Source organism: Ornithodoros turicata, chromosome 8, assembly GCF_037126465.1.
Source record: "Ornithodoros turicata isolate Travis chromosome 8, ASM3712646v1, whole genome shotgun sequence".
Taxonomy (NCBI): domain Eukaryota; kingdom Metazoa; phylum Arthropoda; class Arachnida; order Ixodida; family Argasidae; genus Ornithodoros; species Ornithodoros turicata.
This window is the reverse complement of record NC_088208.1, coordinates 13,570,050-13,589,016: the sequence shown is the minus strand read 5'-3', so window position 1 is coordinate 13,589,016 and position 18,967 is coordinate 13,570,050. Positions and strand designations below refer to the sequence as shown.

Genomic DNA, 18,967 nt, shown 5'->3' with positions numbered 1-18,967 from the left:
TCAATATGACTAGAGCCTCAAGTTTTCGGGAAATATTTTTTTTTCAAAATTCGGGGGGTAAAAATCGGGTAAATAAACGTGTGCACTAAATTCGTGCGAATTCGGGTGGAAAAACTTCCAGTATGCTAAATTTGGAGAGAAATCAGGCTCAGCTACTCAAACTAACTGTAGTGGTTTGGTACAAACGGTGATGTAACTGCATTTGCTGTCAAACAAGTCAGTGTTTGTTCCTGCAGACATCCCAGTGAGGGCAATCTGCCGGGTAAAAAATCGGGTTGCACCCTAAAGAGGCAACCTTCAGTTCGATGAAGAGTCGGGTTAAACCCTAAAACTTCACGCCCTATTCATTATTAGGGCCTGACTTTTTAGGGTTAAACCCGTATCCGCCCGATATTTACCCCCCGAACGAAATCTGTAAAATTCGGGTTTAACCCGAATCTACCTGAAAACATCCGGGTCGCGTGGCACACTCATAAGCGTGCATTAAAATAAAGTTTGATAACATTGCTAAACATTAGTTCCATGTTAAGACAAATTCTTATTAAACAAAAAAAATCACCCGAATACACCCGAATTCCTGACTACAGAATATGCCGTAACGGGATTTAACCCGAATACACCCGAAATTTCAAATAAAAAATATCACCCGATATTTACCCCCCGAATTTGGCCAAAAATAAAACCCGAAAAAGTCAGGCCCTATTCATTATCTTATCTAATCGATACGTGATTATCCACCTTTATGCGTGTTCTGCGTGCTCTGCAGATGTGATATATTTAGGGAGCGACTTTTTCGGGTTAAACCCGATTATGCCCGGTTATTCCCCCCCTCCCCCCGAACTGACCTCCGACCAATTCGGGTTAAACCCGATTTCTCCCCGAATTCCGGTCACTATGAAATCCTCAAGTGACGTTTCCACTGAAGACAAAGAAAGGTCGCTACGTGTAACACACGTAAGAAGGGTCACTTACGTTCCCAGCAATACACCCATGTGCGTCAACACTGCCTATGCCTTCGGGGCGTAGGCACGACCACGCAAAAAAAGCAGTCAAAGGACAAAAAAGAGAGATTAGGAAAGGACTTAATAGACAAGAGGAGAAACAAAAACACCCGAACGCACAATTATCTCACGATTTCTCCCCGAATTACAGATTCAAAAATAGCGCCCGATTTTTACCCCCGGAATCTGGGAAAGGCATTTAACCCGAAAAAGTCACTCCCGAGACATATCATGCAATGATCTGACATTCCACAACAATCTTTAGTCTTTACAACAAATTAGTCTTTAACGCTCGGCATTGTACCTTCAACGGGCAAAATTTCTTTAGCTCACTGTAAGGTTTCTGCACGTGTCTCATTCGCTCGCGCACGTACACTCGAGTTGATATTCACACAGAAGGCTTCTTCAACAGACATCACGTCAAGCACAGGCGGAAAGCAAACAGGCGATGTAGAACAGGTGCAAGAGCCAGTCACCGACAGTATTCTAGGGGTGGGGGTTGAACGGGTATCTTTCCCAGGGTAAAGTTCACTGCAAGGTACTGTTCTTTGGCTCGCGGTTCGAGCTCTTCGATCCGCGTATATCTGTAATCTTCGCCGGACACGGTCGTGCTTGCAACGGGGACATCTGTCTTGGGTGGGTGATCTCTCTGTTGGTTCGACCAGATTGGCGCAGGTTTGCTGGTTTGCGTTTCTCCTGAAGAAGGACGAAAAAACTTTGTACAGTAAAATCCCATTAACTCAAACACCCAACATCCAGACCAATTAGTTTGACTTAAGCAGTATTTTGACTTATCAAACAACTGCCAAATTCTGATAAAAATTGGCCCCTAAACTGTTGCATAGTCTACAAATTGATCAATACTATCACCTTTATTCGTAGTTATATCTTGACTCGCACAATACTCTGGAGATGTACTTCAAGGATAGCCACTACTGCTGCAATTACTACAAACCACTGGTTGTGGTTGCGCTCTAACAGCTCTGAAAATAGTCTGATATCTTTCCTTGCTTTCTATACATTTTGTGTGTTACAAAGCCCTGAGCCCCTTGCAAAAATTTTGGATAACGTGCTCATTGGTATCCGGAAGTCCGCGGCAATCTCTCCTTTCGATTTTGTGCCGGCTTCAACCGCTGCTATCAGCTCGCGCGTTTTTGCGAGCGTGACAGCCTTCAATCTGCGTTGCCTCGGCATCGACAATGACATGTCGCACAAAACTTAACAGCGCGCGCACGGTACACACAGTTCTTGACTTTCACTTCACCGCGTCCTCGGCGCCGAACAGCCTCGCCCGCGCTAATTTTGGAATCCCGCAGACCTCGATCCCGTCGACTCTTAATCAGGCGGACTTGGATTGAATTGTGTTGGCTGGCTTGAAGAACTTGGCCGATCATCATGATCGGTAGTCGAGAAAGGTAGTGTTTACCGCTCCGAAGTGAAATTCGACTTAAACAGATGAAAAATGTCGCCTGGGACGAAACATTTGTTCGGCTTAGCCGTGATTTCGACTTAAACAATTTCGACTAAAGCAGGTATTATTTACATTACAGGAATACGGGCCGTGCACGGGACATCGTGGGTGTTCGACTTAAGACCAATTTTGTTCTTAAACCGGCATTTGACTTTGTGACATTTTACTGTATCGTGGGAATGAGCTGATCGGTAGAGGCACAATACAGCGAGAAAACGGATAATGTAGCCTGCTCATTTAGTGTGAGGCATATCAGAGGCTGGCAGAGTTTCTTTTTTTCTTTTTAATTCCGTGCTAGTGCCACGAAGCAACTGTGGCTGTGAGCGGCGTACAGATGTGGACAGATGAAGAGAGGACAGCAGGAAGGAGTGGGGGACGGGGGGGGGGGGGGGGTTAGTATGCGTCCTGGGCAGACTTCAGGGGGAACTGTGCCGCCGACGTTCGTCTGGAAAGTCTTTGGGAAACCCAGGGAAAAACCTCAGACAGCACAGCCAGTGGTGGGATTTTAACCCACAACCTCCCAGTCTTCAGCGCGACCTTGGCTATCACCAACGAGCGGACGCCTTAACCCACCCGGCCATGCCGCTGGTTGGCAGAGCATTGTAAAGGCGAATATTTTGTGTGCACACTTTGAAGGCATGCAAATGTGCTCAGAGTATGTTGTCGTACACGTGGTTTTGACAATACGTTCAGTGTACGAGTAACAATTTGAAGCATGTGGGCACTTTTTTCTCGGAGGTGTCGTGCACCCGCCCAGGACAATCGCACAGGGACGTCTTTAGATATAACAGAGCGGGAAAGCAGTGAGTTATAAAAAACATCTTTAGAATGTGCGCAGAGGTGACTTGTAGGAATAAACATGTCGCGAAGTATAGTTAGAGCCTGAAGCTTTAGGGTTTTACCTGATTCTTCCCTGAATTGAAGGTTCACCCTTTAGGGTGAAACCCGATTTTTACCCGGCAAATTCCTCTCACTGGGATGTCTGTAGGAATGCATTAACTTACTTGTTTGGCAGCAAAAGCAGTTACATCACCGTTTGTACCAAATAACTACAGTTAGTTAGAGTAAATGAGCCTCATTTCTCCCCGAATTTAGCATACCGGGAGTTTTCTCACCAGAATTCGCATGGATTTAGTGCACACGTTTATTTACCCGATTTTTACCCCCCGAATTTAGAAAAAAATATTTTCCAAAAACTTCAGGCTCTAAGTATAGTGATGCACTAAGCACAGAGCCCACCCAGTTAAAACAGACAAAGGACAAGCAGGGATTCGCACTAAAACATGATGCTATAGTGCATACATTTTATGCCCACCCTGCTGTTTTGTCAACACCTAGAAGATCCAAGTCACCTGGTACACATACCAGAAGTACTTTTGCATATTGAGCGTCTTGTAAGAATTTGCAGTGAATAACTAAGTATTTATACCGAAACATGCTCATAAATGGAAAGAATCACTGCAGTAACACTGATGCCCCTGAATGGAAATTTATGGACAGGCACGCGTGCCCCCTCATCCCATGACTCTGCAATCTACGGAAAAGGGAATACATACCAAAAACAAATGTTGATTGGGGCTGCGCCTGCTGATGTATTGCTGGCTGGCCCTGCAAGAGATCACAATAACTGGTGTGATGTACCCATGATGTGCGGAAACTTTTTCGTGTATTTATTTATTAGAATACCTACATTTGCCAACAGGCTATATAGTTAAGGCCCTCCATCTTCCGCGAAATTTCGGGGATTTCAAAACTACTGTAATCGCAGAATCCTTCGCTTGACACAGAATTTCACGGAATCCCATATTTTTAGGGGTGTGCAGATATTCTAATCGAATATCAATCACTCGAAATATTCAATTCGCAAATCGTGCGTCTTCGTGCGTGAACTCGTTCCCTCAAGCTTAACGTATGGACTCACGGCACGTGCCGCCGTTGACCCAATATTCGGGTTTCCGGATATTCGACTATTCGGCGAATACGAATGACACCTCCTGAAAGTGGGCTTCACTTGACGCTTCCCTGCATAAGGTGAAGCCTGCTTTACGAAATTGTTTATGCTGCAGGAGAAAGACAGACAGATTGTAGTTTAGCTTAAAATAACGTTAGGCAAGTTCATTGCGCATACTTCACCTGAGGAAGGGGGCAGTGTCCTTCCTGTGTGCAGTCTAGCGGTGGCAGTGGGGGATTTTGATTTGATATCTGGGAGCTTGCCTTCAAAAAGTTAAGACTTAAATAATGCCTACAGCCCAGGAACAAAAGGGGTGTCCTAATGATGTAACTTCCCCAGGGCATGTATTGTAAACTTGTCCCTGTAAAGTTCCTATAAACTCTGTAGATGCTGAAAGATCTTTCAGCAGGTATAAAATGCAGAGTTCGAGGTAACTCGTTACTGTAACTAAGTTCCTTTTTTTGGTAACTTGTAACGTAACTCGGTACTTTTGCGCCGTGGTAACTTTCAGAGGAACTCGTTCCTTTTTTTGGTAACTTTGCCAAAGTAACTTAAGTTAAGTTCCAAGTTACTTTTAAATCGCTTTTCACTCGCGTCCACACATTTTCTTGCTTTCTCTCCGGTTCCTTCATGGCATATTTTGCCATAAAACGTGATATTCAATGAGTGACAGTATTTTATTCAGGAAATAAGAACTGCTGCCATTGAAATAAAGCAGAACCATTGTGCGCCCACAGGGGGTAAGATGCAAAGCGTTCGAATAAACCTCTACCCGAGAAACGTCATCATGACATATTGGTAGACAGACTGAAACCGAAACAAAGCGGAGGGACGGCTGGGTTCCACGAACGGGCACTTGTTCGCTGTCTCCCATTGAAAGAAAAGTAGGACCGAGGGTCTCGTCCATTCAAGGGGTCATGTCGTAATCCCCTCAAGACTGTGGCTTTCGAGCGCAACCTTGTTCACCTCTAGCTTGAAGCGTAGTTCAATTCTACCAAATTTTGGCGCTGTCGAACACTATGACGTCATTTATTTACAAACAGGGAGAGGTCTATTGTTGGGCATAAAGGAAAACGATCTAAGCGTGTTGCACTCCTCCGCAGGCAACTCAAGGTCTAACTCAACTGCTCGAGCGCTGCACCTGCGTAATGCTATTTTGTGTCCGGAGTAACTTGGAAGTAACTCGTTCTTTTTCTTAAGTAACTCAGTAACTGCGAATTAGATTTCATGCTGAAGAACTTCGTTATTAACTTAGTTACATTTAGCACGCGGTAACTTAACTTGTAACGAGTTCTTTTTGACGGGTAACTTCTCAATCTATGATAAAATGATTGCAGGCGACAGACCTCATCAGATCAGAACCCAAGATATCATGTGTGTAATGCTGAGCCAGAATAGTGCTTTGAATCTGTAATTTTATAAAATATTTTTTGTTCCCACATTATCCAAGAAAATAAAGTGTTTCCCACTGGCAGCTGTTGACAGCTCGCCATTTCATGCAGCTGTTGACAGCTCGCCATGGAAAATCACGGAATTTACAAGTCAGTGCCGCGGAATTTTGAATTTGCTGCAGCAGAAAACTAAGGGCCTTATATACACGGTGTTTCCTTTTATCTGCAACAAATTTTCATAAAAAGGGGAGTTGCCTTAGGGCAGTTTTACTTTTGTCATTGGATTACTCGACGGGGCTGCTACTATGAAACCAATTTGTTCCTCCATTAGGGGACTAATTAACAAAGCTATCTTAATCAACTTTTTCATTATTGACTTTAGGGAGCAAATTGCAATTGCAATATTAAAGCCTGAGCTTTACACAATGCTCTCGAACCACTGATGAAGCAGTAATTTGTTGCAGATAAAATGAAACATCCTGTATAGTGCAAGTTAAGGAAATGTAACAGTATAAACGGTAGTGGAAACAGTACAGAGCATGTCACAGGAAACAATACTGAGCACAGCAAACTGGTTAAGAATTAATCGTCACAAGAAAATAGCTGATAAAACGCATCGACACAGGTTGGACCGGCCCAATCCGATATTGTCCGCGGGAAATATGAATATCTAAAGACATCAGTGCAACATGTGTATTAACACACTTTAGTTTTGAGTGTGATCTACTCTAAGGGCACATAACTAGGTTGGGAGAGATATCCCAACCAAGCGTGGCATTCACCACAGAAACGGTTTCATTTTAACCTTAACAAGAACAAAATAATTGTTACTATTGTCATTATTCTTATCATTACTGTGAAACTGAAACATCACCATCGTCGCAGCCTCGCACTCTTCATCCTTAGGACTCTCACATGCCTTCTGTTTTTGTTCAGGCTTTTCCTTGGAGCTGAATAAACTCTTCTCACTCTCACATTATTACAGTTGCCGACCGATTTTTCGGACTCCGATTTTTCGGACATGCTTGATTATTCGGACCCGTTCGCGGAACGGCCGTGGGTCCCATAGAGTTAATGTATAAGAGCGTCCAAAATTTCGGACGCTGTGCAGCTCCGTCACTCGATATTTCGGACTGTTTGCCCAACCAGTGAATTTTTCTCTTGGGGTGACGGGTAAATATTGGTATCGTCCGAAATTCGTATCGAAAGAAATCAACCAACTAGAATATTGAGGCAAAATAATAGGCAGTGATAATTGTTCATTTTCCATTCCTCTGAGTAGTAAGGGGTCTGTCGTGGCGCCTTTGCGTCTTCGATTTGGCCAGCCGCCCAGCACGTGCTCCCAGCCCGCGAGTCGCGCGACAGCGCTGTAAAGCGAGCTTCACCTACAGCACGCATGCGCTAGGTGAAGCCGACTTGCGGACTTGATGACGGCGGTGCCCTTAACAGTGTACATTGACGAAATGTCGCTTCGGGAAATAGAAGCTGATGTCATCAGGCAGAGCTGGAAGCGCGTTACGAAAGCATCGACATATTTTTCCAGCCCACTAGGGCTTAGTAAAGTTTATTTTGAAGCGAAATTCGTTTTTTCGGACTGCTCGATTATTCGGACTTTTGCGCGATCCCCGCGACTGTATTACAGTTGCCGACCGATTTTTCGGACATGCTCGATTATTCGGACTCGGACGCGGAACGGCCGCGGGTCTCATTGAGGTGATGTTAAAGGTACTGTAAAGCAGCACCGATCAAATGTCATTTAGTGTGGCTATTCGATAGTATAAGCCACCAGGAGAAAAAATGTGCAAGTTTCATTCCAATCGACGTTGCAGCTAATTAGTAAATTACAATTAAAGATTATGGGCAACACTGTACTAGGTATTCGAAATGAATCCGTACTTCTGACACATACGGCGGCAACCACATTGCATGCGTATAACACTGGGCCCGACATAACAATCCACCACAATCCACCATAAAATCCGCCCCTGCAATTCACACAACGATCCACATCTGAGTATAAACAGATAAGCGAACTGAAATGAAATGCTGAGCCGTTGAAAAAAAATGTGTCAGACGTTCAAGAAGCCAGACAGCGTCGGGACTTGTTTGTTCACAGAGAGGGTTTGTTCGTTCGAAAGAGGCCGCGAACAAAAGGAGCGCGCAGGCGCAGCAGAGAAGTAGGGAGAGCCTCCATCGAACAGCGGCCAGCACTGGGTTACTTCGCAAAAACAGGGGTTAACAGGTTAAACTGTTAACAGGGGTTTCAGATTGCATACGTAAACAGGAAAACTAATAATATGGTTACTAAAATAACGAAGTTCCGATGTCATAGTGTGTAATACCAATTTTCAGTGTTGCCCGCTGTACAGGGGGTTGTTTGACACCAGGCGTCGCACCGCTCCACTACGCCGCATCTTTCATGGCAAATTAAAAATATTTATAGCCCGTTGTCGGTTCTTCGGTTCCGCACATGGTATTTAGAAGCAACAAAGTCTCTAGTCACATCACCGGCATATCATGCTTGTCTACTGCTTTACAGCACCTTTAAAGAAAATCCAAAATTTCGGACGCTGTGCAGCTCCGTCGCTGGATATTTCGGACTCTGTTTACCCAAAGAGCGAATTTCTCTCTTGGGGTGACGGAAAATATTGGTGTCATCCGAAATTCGTATAAAAAGAAATCAACCAATTAAAATATTGAGGAAAAAAATAGGCAGTGATGATTGTTCATTTTCCATTCCTCTGAGTAGAAGAGGTCTGTCGTAACACTTTTGCGTCTTCGTTTTTAGCCAACGGCCCAGCACGTGCTGTCCGCCTGCGAGTCGCGAGACTGCGCTCTATAGCGAGCTTCACCTAAAGCAAACATGCATTAGGTGAAGATGACTTGCGGACTTGATGACGGCGGTGCCTCTGACAATGTACATTGACGAAATAGAAGCTGATGTTATCAGGCAGAGCTGGAAGTGCTTTAGGAAAGCATCGACAAATTTTTCCAGCTTACTAGGGCTTAGTAAAGTTTATTTTGAAGCGAAACTCGTTTTTTCGGACTGCTCGATTATTCGGACTTTTGCACGGTCCCCGCAGAGTCCGAAAAATCGGACGGTGACTGTATTATTATTATTACTATTACTATTAACTAGGGGTGTGCAAATACGAAGATTTGAAGTCGAGTTGAATGGGGGAAAATGCAGAATATCGAATCCAATAGTCGTGCAAAGTTTACAATATGTGCCATTTGCATTAAAAGCTTGCAATTTCTAGCCCATGGCTTTAGTGTAATTTTTCTGGCATTAACTCTCACAAGAGTCACACAAATTTCTTTTGTGAGGAACCCCTACTCTTTAATGTTACATGATGGTGTTTCATGCTTTCCAGGTGAGTACATACCGGGATAATTATCTTGATTTTAAAATTTCGTGTCAGGCGGTGTCACGTTACACAGATGATGCTCTAATTGTTTCTGAACATTCGTAGGTCACTTGCAAAATAAACAAATTGGTATCCTGCCTCAGCTTTGCCATGAACGTCCTTTAACTTCTTTGCTGGGGAAGTTGCGCTGCTGAAATTCTCAACCTAAGGGACATCTTGAAGACACCATTTTTGTTCCTGGGGCTGTTTGCATTATTTAAGGGTATTAACTTTTTAGAGGCAACCTCCCAGACACCACATCAAAATCTCCCACCAGCACCACTAAAGTGCACATGGGAGGAACGCAGACACTTCCTCAGGCAAAGTATGCACAATAAACTTGGGCTAACATTATCTTAAGCTAAAAAATAATCTGCCTCTGTTGGTCCTGCAGCACCGGCAATTTCGTAGAGCAGGCTTCACCTCATGCAGGGAAGCTTCGGGTGAAGCCCACTTTCGGGAATGTGTGGTTCATATTCGCCGAACAGACGAATATTCGGAAAACCGAATATTGGGTATTTGACTTGTGAATGAAGTACTTGGAGTGACTTATTTTTTCGATTTGATGCCTGCAGTCACACAGCTGCACAGAGTTCTTGGATCAGTGTTGGACAGACATCTGATCGAACACGTCGTCAAGTTGCCAGCTTTTTGCTCAACCGTGTATATGGTAAATTGAATAAATTGAATTGAAATTGAACACATATTGTACCTAACTCAGAACCCGAATGAATGGAGTGCAGGGCCCTTGCACCATGACATGCTCTTGATCTTGTTACCGTCCTCTACAAATGTCCGATAGTTTTGCAGTAATGGCATTAGACGGTTTGCTATGCCCTCCCAAATCAACACACGCTTCTTTGACAACAGGTGACTCACAAGTTTCATTTATCTGGGTCCCCTGGTCTCTGCACATTTTTTTCAATAAATGACCAGTGCTGGATATATGGTGGCTCTACTGTATGGTCTATTCAGCAAACCACCAGCTGTGGCCTGGGCTCGAATGTAAACGTTCGAGGCCGTTTACCGAGGACACGTGTGTGTCCCCGGGTGCTTAGCATTAACTGTTATAAAAGTATGCGAAACAGATACTTGCCTGTTGAGATGGCCGTCTGCTACCACTTCTTCCAGTTTCCCAGCCCTGGCTTTCCACCCTATCAAAATAAGAAACAGGCGTACAAGCTGATACTAGTATAATAGAGACAAAGAATGCGGCATCCATGTGAGGTTCCTGTAAGGGGGTTGTGGCATGGATGCCCCACCCCATTCTATGCAACTCGGTTCTTTAGAGAAGGTGTTTTACCACACCTCCCACCTCAAAGATCTCCGACTTCCAAAGGAAAAAAAAAACATCAAAAAGGGGATTAACGGATTTTAACAGCATCCCATCCCACATCCCCTCACACCCCTGTATGAAATTCCAACACTCCTTGGAGATCAAACTCCGGCACAAATCTTGGGGCTTTACCAAGTCTCCTGCTGATGCCCCTGTCTCAAACATTGAAGTCACACTCACATGTCCATGTCCTCTGCGACGTATCGGTCGGCATCCTTTCTCCTGGCAGTATCCAGCGCTCTGTTGAAGTCAAAAGCTGCAGCACTGCCGAACGCCGTCCGAGGTTGACCCCAACTGCGCGGCTCCTCTTTAAAAGGCTCTCTGTAGCCTCCACCAGGTTTGGGTGCATAATCAAAGAAAGATCCCCCATGGGAGGAGGAGGTGTTCTGGTGGCGGCCCTGGTCCCATCCTCCTCCTCCTCCTCGGGACCACCCTCCCTGTTCGCTGGCTCTGGCAGTTTGGAGGGTAGCGTTAAAGTCGAATGATGCAGCTCTGGTGGCCGTGGAGGTATTGTGGGCTCCAGGTTTCACCCAGTGGTATCGGTCCCCTGATAAGGTGAATGACAAAGCCTCCAATAAAGTTGCATAATGAGGATCACTAGAACAAAAGAGGCTCAGACACGCAGTTCCGGTTAAACGTGACGCCTCCCCATTTTTCGCTTCCCCGAATCAGTTTTGAACCAGTTCAAAGTTAAACCTGACTTTCGGTTCCTCCTAAATTAGAGCCCTGCACGGGTCAGATTCTTAGGCCGAGGCCTGGCCCTCCGATTTATTGAACCCCGGACGACGGCTCCATCCCTGGCCCGGTCAAACCCCGAAGAAGTTCTAGGTTTCCCATCCCGATAAATTTATAGGCTAACCGGCATGCCCAGCCCAGCCCAGCCCAGCCCAGTATAGCGGGCTGTATAGGTTGACTGTGGCTAACTAACAGTGGGGTAACACATGCTCGGGCCCAGGCTATACCCGACCTAAACCCCGCAAATGCACAATCCCGTAATGTCAAACCAGAACGCAACCCAGCTCCGCAAACCCGCTTTACAGTTCAGTCCGTTGAATGCTCTACTCTAATTTCTATCGCATACTACAACAACTATTTAGTAGCAACTGGGATGCAGGTCCGATGTAAACATTGTTCGAGTGCAACAATAAATTACATCAAACACACTTGATGCTACAAGATGTGGTGCTTGCAATTCACGAAGAATTCACGTTTTTTCAATACATTGACCTGTAACTGTGGAACGATTGCTGGAGAGAAGGGACAAGAATAACCTGATAACACCCAAATAACTCTCTAAACAGCATAACCTCTTGGCCTGATATTGGCCCAATATTGATCCAACCTCAGTCCAATATTGGGCAGACATTAGCAATATTGGTCCAAGATGTATTCTGCTGCTTGGGTCAATAGCAAACCTCACTCATGCTCAATTTTGCCAATGAACTCGGCATGAGTGAGCGAGCCGAGAGTCAAAACTGCCGAGGTGTGTCTGTATGACGGTACGAACGCTACGGCCAGGCAACCCGCTGAACCTGTCAACTCCCGTTACAGAATGCGTCGCAATGTGCCCCTTGTTTCTGAATGGCTGCCCTCCCGCGCTTTCATTGACGAAGAAGGACCGTAGCTTGCCGCGCTGCATAAATGGACCATGACGCATACACTCTGTCGAAACTCACTGCATTCTCAGCACTCGTTCGTGGGCAACGGAATGCCTGATTCTTCGTGGAAAGTAATTAGCGTGAGGGTGACTGAGCAAATAACTCAAAACAGCACAAACGACGAGGTGAGCTGGAAGTGAGTGAATGAGCCTAGAGGTGAGCAGGTGGCGTGTGAGCGAGCGTGAATGAGCGAGTCGAGAACTGAGTGAGCGAGGGTCAAAGCTGCCGATGTCTGGTGAGTAACACACGCCCGATTTTTGCCTCCCGAATCTGGGGGGGATTTAAATCGAATAAGTCAGAGGCCCCAAGCATCCATGACAGAGAAATTATTGCAGTTTGTTAGAGAGCAGCTTACAAGGTCAACAATGTACTCTGTAGTGCCGCACTACTGGGGCACAGGTTGGCCAACTTTGTCTTTCAATCAATGGATGCAGCAGACATGCCCATTTCTGTTCATATGGTGGAATACTGTCACGCTTACGTTCTCGTTGTGGTTGCAGACTCTGGTAGCTGTTGTCCACATGCTCAAAACGGCATCTGTCGCCAAAACGACACCAGCCTTGTGCAAAATACCGACAGATGGTCATGCTTCTGTTGTCTGTGTCCCATACATTACAGGGATACGGCTTGTTTTTGGTAGACTTTACTCTTGAGAAATGACGGCCAGCCCAAGTTTTCGAGTCCTGTTGTATGCCTTATCTCCTGAAAACTGGTTAACGGATAATTGAGGCCAAGGCGGTTTTTTCCAAGTTAAAGTAATTCACTTTACCTTACTGTTTGAAGCTTTGAGCGCTTTGAGTATCGTTGTTGCATCGAAGTGCTTCAAATATTCAAGTCACGTGACTCAAGTTAATGTCCATGGCGATACGCAATACTATTACATGGTACTACGCTCAGTCTCTGCTCGAAAGCCTTGTTCACCTGAATTCTAATTTTAATAGAGTTACTTCCTGTTTTACCTTCTCTCAGTCCAGTCACAGTTTGTGGGACTTTAGCATTGTTTTAGGTTCTTGTATTGTGATCCGCTTTAAACATAAAAGTAGAATGCAACCAAGCTGGCGCAGGTACGAAAAAAGAAATATTTGGTCTTCTCCTGCGTTGTGTCTTGTGTCTTTCTTCCCCGCAAACTCAACAAACTGAAAGTTACCTTTTCACATCACAAGTAGCAGCCGCCGTTGGGCAGCATGCAGCACTGTTGCCATGGCCATCGTCGCTGCAAAAGAAGAAACGAAAGAACAACAAAAACGTCGCTTTCCATGTCGCTCCATTTTTCAAACTTCCGTCTTTCGTTGCATATTGTCATGTAATTCATGTTCCAGAAAAAGTGATCATACTTGTAGCATTTTCGGGATTTGTGAAGGTGAGTTTTGTTTTCTGCATGTTATTGCTCAGATAAGCGTTTACTGTGAGCTTGGAATAGTTCCTGTGCGGACGCGAGAGAATGAGAACGTACACAGCGTCTACTTGACGTTCACTCCGTGTGATTGTATTTCCATTCCGAACAGAAGCCACAGTGTCTGTTGGCCTAAACACAGTTATTAAGTCTGACCCATACAAGTTCGATGACGTTAAAAGAAAGAAAAAAAAAAAATGCGATTAGTCTTCTGTTGTGAGCGTTCTAGCGTACCTTATCGTGCAGGGTTTAAAATTTATTATTCAGATTATATCTGAACATCTACGCAGTCAAAATATTACAGTGCATGTCCTCTGAGCAGGGGACCAGAAGCCCTATCTCGGACTAGTTTCGGTGACAGAACAAATACGTGCGCGACGCTTATCACTGGGAAGGTGGCGTCTATTTCTATTCCCTTCTTTCTATTGATTAAGCCTTCTTCCTATCGCTCGCCAGTGACGAATGACATAACACTGAGGTAGCATATAGCACACTAATCATCTGCACAGCACGCAAGTGGCAACAAGGTAAACGAGCATGTATAGACACGCATATTTGAAGGACGCCACAAGGCAGTTGTAGCTGAATGCTGGCTCTGTGCAGTTCGTCGCCCATCCTTGTACATTGTCACATCCAATTTAAAAGGCTCGACGAGCAAACGGGACGTTGAGACACGAAACCAAATCGATAGAGCAGCCTATGAAATGGCGAGATAGCTGAATAGTCGCTGTCCCAGGTGCTCCTCTGGTCTCGCATTTAAACAGTGGATGATTCCATGTGGCAAACACTTTTGAATGTTGACATTTCCTTCTTGTCTTCCTGTGATCTGTGTGTGATCTCACGAGTGTTACGTTACTGTTGATCAGGGTTTTGGTTCCATGCTGGGAGTCCCCCCAGTGCAGCACAGGTACAAGGGTCTTGAGAGCTGCTGGAACCGGTGCGGCCTTGTAGTTGACTGTTCGGAGAACGCAGACGAAGTGAACGAATGACAGCTGCATAGTCGGGGGGGTAGCTTATGTACCTGTCAGACGGGTACAGTCACGGTCTTAAAGTAGCACAGAAGTCATTTTTACCACCATCTTTTCTTCCTATAAAACTGTTAAGTAGGCCAGTAAGATACATCGTGCGAAGTAATTCACACCACAGAGTCATAATTATCGCGGAAATTGAATTTAAAGTACGTCGCAAAAAGTGACTGTGCGCAACGGCCGTGAGCAGCAGTACCAGCCTGAGATCGGCCTGGAACCTCGTGCTGACGTTATAAGGGGAACGCTTGCTCATTGGTCTAGAGAAATGATGTCTGGTACTCCTCTGTCGTCTGCTACTCTGCCGTTCGGGGTCCTGTAAAAGCCTTTCTCCTGGCTCGGTAATGATTCGGCCGGTCCTTCTATCTCCAGTTCTCCGGGAGATCTGGCAAAACTAGTTTGTGGTGGCAAAGGGACAAGGTGGGGTGGGCTGACCCCCACTGACTGGCAAACCAGAACGAGTTCTCCTGATAAACGTCATCGGTGACGTAGCATCATACCTTCTCCTCCTTTTAATACCTGGAGTGGCAAGTTAAGGGTGAAGGCGCGGACCCATTTTTTATGCGAGTTTTTTTTTCTGGGAAACAAATTCCACCCATCAAAACCTTTAGCGCCATTCGGTAAAAAGACACACACACTTTCATAAGACGTCTTAATCTGAAAATCTTTCGGACGGCCCTCGGTACTCCTTTCAATATATATTGGCCATGCGAAACTGCCGTAGCTCAATTACGGCCTTGAACGATGGGTGGCTGCCAGGCGGGATTAGTGACAGCATTTTGATTAGAGAGTATCGCTACGAAGAGCGAGAAGCAAAGTGCAAACATGCGTCAGAAAAACGAGTTGAACACGAAAAAAGTTGGCAGAACATTATGTTTATGAAAACATCTTGTTTGAAATATAATGAAGTCTGCTCCATCCTGTTCATGGCGTTCGGCGATGAGACTTTGGCGGTTTTTAGGGAATGCCGTAAACTGTCTTATGGGAACTCTGTTGCCGTTAAGCACGTTCCGCGCTACTGCGTTCCAATGCATCCGTCAGCGTTACATCCGTCTGCGACCCGACGCAAGCCCCTTCGAGAGCGACGGACGATAGGTTCGCAGAGTTCAATTTTTGGACGAAGCGATGCAAGGAATGCCAGTCGTTGCCCCGTTAACCGTCACACTCTCTTATCATCTCTTATCTTCACTTCATGTAGTTGGATGTACGCCGTTTCTCGTAAAGCAGAGTTGCAAAAGTGCGGACGTGAATTGGTAATATGTTAAGCTGTAATGACGTAAGTATAACAATGACCCCCCCTCCCCCATTTTTTCCAACACCCTCCATGCTTGGGATTCTGGATAAACCACTGCGCCAACCATTGATCAGCGTTCCTGGAAAAATAATTTATAGGTCGATGGACTCCTAAAGTGAGGTTTGGAAACAAGGAAGCGAAAGTGGACTGTATAAGGTGCATTTGTGCATGGTGGATAATGTTGAAACACCCACTTACCATGGACTGACTAGTAACATTGGCTACAAACGACAGAATTTCTAGTAGATCTCAAAGATGGTTTTCAAATCCTTTATCAGAGAGCTGCAGCTCAATCATTTATGTTAAGAGGGTCTTCAGAGAGGGTTAAGAGTTGAAGGGCGAAAGTGTACTGTGTAATGCTCATGGGCCAAAGTTGCCAGAGTTGAGTGCAAGGGATCAATTGTCGTCGTGCTTAGCAAGTTCTCTTTTACAACAGTTTGGGCTGAAAATGCCCTGTCTACCTTGATACTTTCATGATTTCGTTAGATACACCAGCTTTTGATATGCAACAAGTTGATTTCCCAAAGCATTGTTTCGCCATACTTGTTTAAGAAGAAACAGCCAAATTGCCAACCAAATACTTGGCAGCCACAAGCCACAGTAACAAGAAAGGAGCCATACAAAACATAGCAAGAGTTGCCTACCCCGGTTGCCTGGTGTGCTACAACAGAACTGCACTCTCAGTGGTGGGGCTACCCAAATGTCAGTACTTGGACATTTGTTACCAGATATGAAGGCCAACCAAGTCATCTGGCCAAAATATACTTCATTCTCTGTCTGGCACATTTGCGCAGTTGCGATCTTGTGATCATGATGTTGGTAAACATGTTTCTTGTGCATTGCAGCTTCCAAGGTATGTCCCCACCATCAGCGAGCATAAAAGTTGCTGTACGGGTGCGGCCCCTGATCGAAAGGCAAGAGACATTCCTTGATTGTTGTTTCTCAGAGGTATCTGTCTCTTGGACAGATTCTGAGCTGGTTCTACCAACAATTGAGTCTCTGTATGCAATAAGGCTATAAGTCGAAAAATCCAAAACCGAGAAAACTGCGAGTGAATATCTGATAAAGTAATTGCAGATCCACGAATAACGCAAATGCAAAATGTGTAACATATATGCATATGGCTACTCTACATCTGGCCTCTGGTTGCCTCTGATGGCCTCTGATGGCCTCTGATGGCCTCTGGCCTACATGAGGCCTCTGGAGGGATTCACGTTGGTGAATGAACCCTACGTTTTACTTGAAAGGAGTGGTGGGTTCCGTCTTTAATAAGCCTGCTTTGGAGTCTTGGCATTGTGGAGTATCAATACCGCTGGAAAATGAAAGGCTGGGCTGCTCATCTGCTCAAATGTTCTGCTTATGTTCTCTTACAGAGAGGTCGTTGCAAAGGAATGCTCTCGTTGGGGTGTTCAAGAAAACACCATCTTCTCAACTTTTACGGAGAAAGACGGGAAGGCTTCGTTGCTGTTTACATTTGGTAAGTTTTTTTTTCTTCTTACATTGAATTTGTGTCTTTCTGGTCATTTATGTCGCTGCACTAAAGAAATTTTCATTCAAGTTTTTCGCTATGTTAGGTGTCCGGTTAAATTAATTAAGTTAATGTAATTGAATGATTTAGTTATTAAATCAGCTAATGAGGTCAATTAATATACAGTCGAACCTCGATATAACGAAACCCAAAGGGACTGCAATTTCTTTCGTTGTATCGAACATTTCGTTGTACCGAATTGAAGGTCACGGATCGCGACCTTTGCGAGGGCGCGCGCTGTACATAAGCGTCAATAACTCCCGCTACGATGCGGAAAAGTTTTTCGTGAAAAAGTTTCAACAACTACAAATACAGCGCCAAAGTGCACCTGCAATATTTTATTCTTGCGTGAAATAGCCGGTTATACGCGTCTGCGTCGTGCCTAGAAGACGCAGTGTCACGCATTGTTCGTACGCCGCCGAAGCCTCCGCAGCTTTCTCCATATCGTGTTGAGATCTCCCGCAAACCTTCTACGTCTATGACAGTGCGTTTTCCGTAAGGCTCTCCGTTGCTACGGCATGTTTTTCCCCGTCAAGAAAATAATCTAGGCTGATTTCGTCGACGCCACGCCGCTTACGCCGCCACGCGCGCGATGGCGCCTTGCGTCTCGTGCTCTTTTTACTTGGCTGCAACCGGACAGTTCAAAACAAGCGCGAAAAGGAGAAGCCTCGGAAGAAAATCCCTAACCTTCCAATGACTCAGACTTCCTTTTGTAGGCACCAGGTTCCTCCCAACCCTAATCGCGTGTGCCGTCTTTCGCCGCGGGAACAGGACGCTGCTTGCGCCCTTTGTTTTCATGACCCTAACGTCGGTTTTGGGGTCATAAACCTTATCTCGTTCTTTCGCTGTATCGAGGCGGCGGCTGAAAAGTGTTTCGTTGTAGCGAGAGTTAAAATACATTGGTCTCTATGGCCCTCTGCCGGGGAATCCAAATTATTTCGCTCTATCGCGAATTTCGTTATATCGCGTTTCGTTGTAACGAGGTTAATTTAGGAGTATAAATAAAATTATCATAATTGACCTTGTTAGCCGATTTAATAATGTATATATTCTCCTAAATTAAATTAAACTGGAATGTTAAACTCTATGCCCAAAACCTTGCTAAGCTCTCAGACGGGGAGGCCCCCTCCTCATTTTTTTATTACTAAAAAGGGACATGCCGGCACTACACCAATAAAAACAGATGAGAAACATGACGTCTTGTAACCAGTTCTGTAATCTTCAGAATGAAGCGTCAAGGTTAAGGCAGAAGTAGTAAAAAACTGGGGCCTTGATTCATCTGAAACATCCGGATTGCTACTTGCCATTAGTAGAGAAGTGGGTGGCTCTGCCTGGGCACTTTATTCTGCCCAACCAGAACTGGTTGCAAGACATCAAGTTCTTATTCTGTTTTTATTGTTGTTGCCGGCGTGATTTTTTGGTAATACAGATCAAACCAAATCAAATCCTTTATTGCTAGATACAAGGTAGTGTGATAGTAATGGGGACCCCGTAGCAGAGCTAGAGGAGGGG

The 18,967-nt window shown here is 45.1% G+C and overlaps 2 protein-coding genes across 2 annotated transcripts in view; one reads left to right on the top strand and one right to left on the bottom strand.

The window, feature by feature from the left end:
- Positions 1 to 1,253: 1,253 nt before the first annotated feature.
- On the bottom strand, positions 1,254 to 13,092 carry LOC135365970 (uncharacterized). The gene is made up of 6 exons (XM_064598613.1): positions 12,985 to 13,092; positions 12,697 to 12,924; positions 10,738 to 11,104; positions 10,318 to 10,375; positions 4,029 to 4,080; positions 1,254 to 1,697 (listed from the first exon to the last, which is right to left on the bottom strand). The coding sequence occupies exons 2-6, from the start codon at positions 12,800 to 12,802 to the stop codon at positions 1,474 to 1,476; spliced, it is 807 nt and encodes a 268-aa protein (XP_064454683.1). The 5' UTR covers positions 12,803 to 12,924; positions 12,985 to 13,092; the 3' UTR covers positions 1,254 to 1,473.
- Positions 13,093 to 17,118: 4,026 nt separating this feature from the next.
- Positions 17,119 to 18,967, top strand: part of LOC135366319 (uncharacterized) — a 36,815-nt gene continuing 34,966 nt past the window's right edge. Inside the window, exons 1-2 of the mRNA XM_064598991.1 lie at positions 17,119 to 17,141; positions 17,301 to 17,404. Of these exons, the coding sequence (XP_064455061.1) occupies positions 17,119 to 17,141; positions 17,301 to 17,404 (127 nt within the window). The remainder of the gene's footprint in view (positions 17,142 to 17,300; positions 17,405 to 18,967) is intronic.

Excerpts from the sequence above, each read along its gene's own strand:
- LOC135365970 (XM_064598613.1), bottom strand. The coding sequence starts at position 12,802 with ATGACCATCTGTCGGTATTTTGCACAAGGCTGGTGTCGTTTTGGCGAC. Across the intron at positions 10,376-10,737 it reads GTCGCAGAGGACATGGACAT|GGTGGAAAGCCAGGGCTGGG; the intron begins GTGAGTGTGACT and ends TTATTTTGATAG. Across the intron at positions 1,698-4,028 it reads CCAATCAACATTTGTTTTTG|GAGAAACGCAAACCAGCAAA; the intron begins GTATGTATTCCC and ends GTCCTTCTTCAG.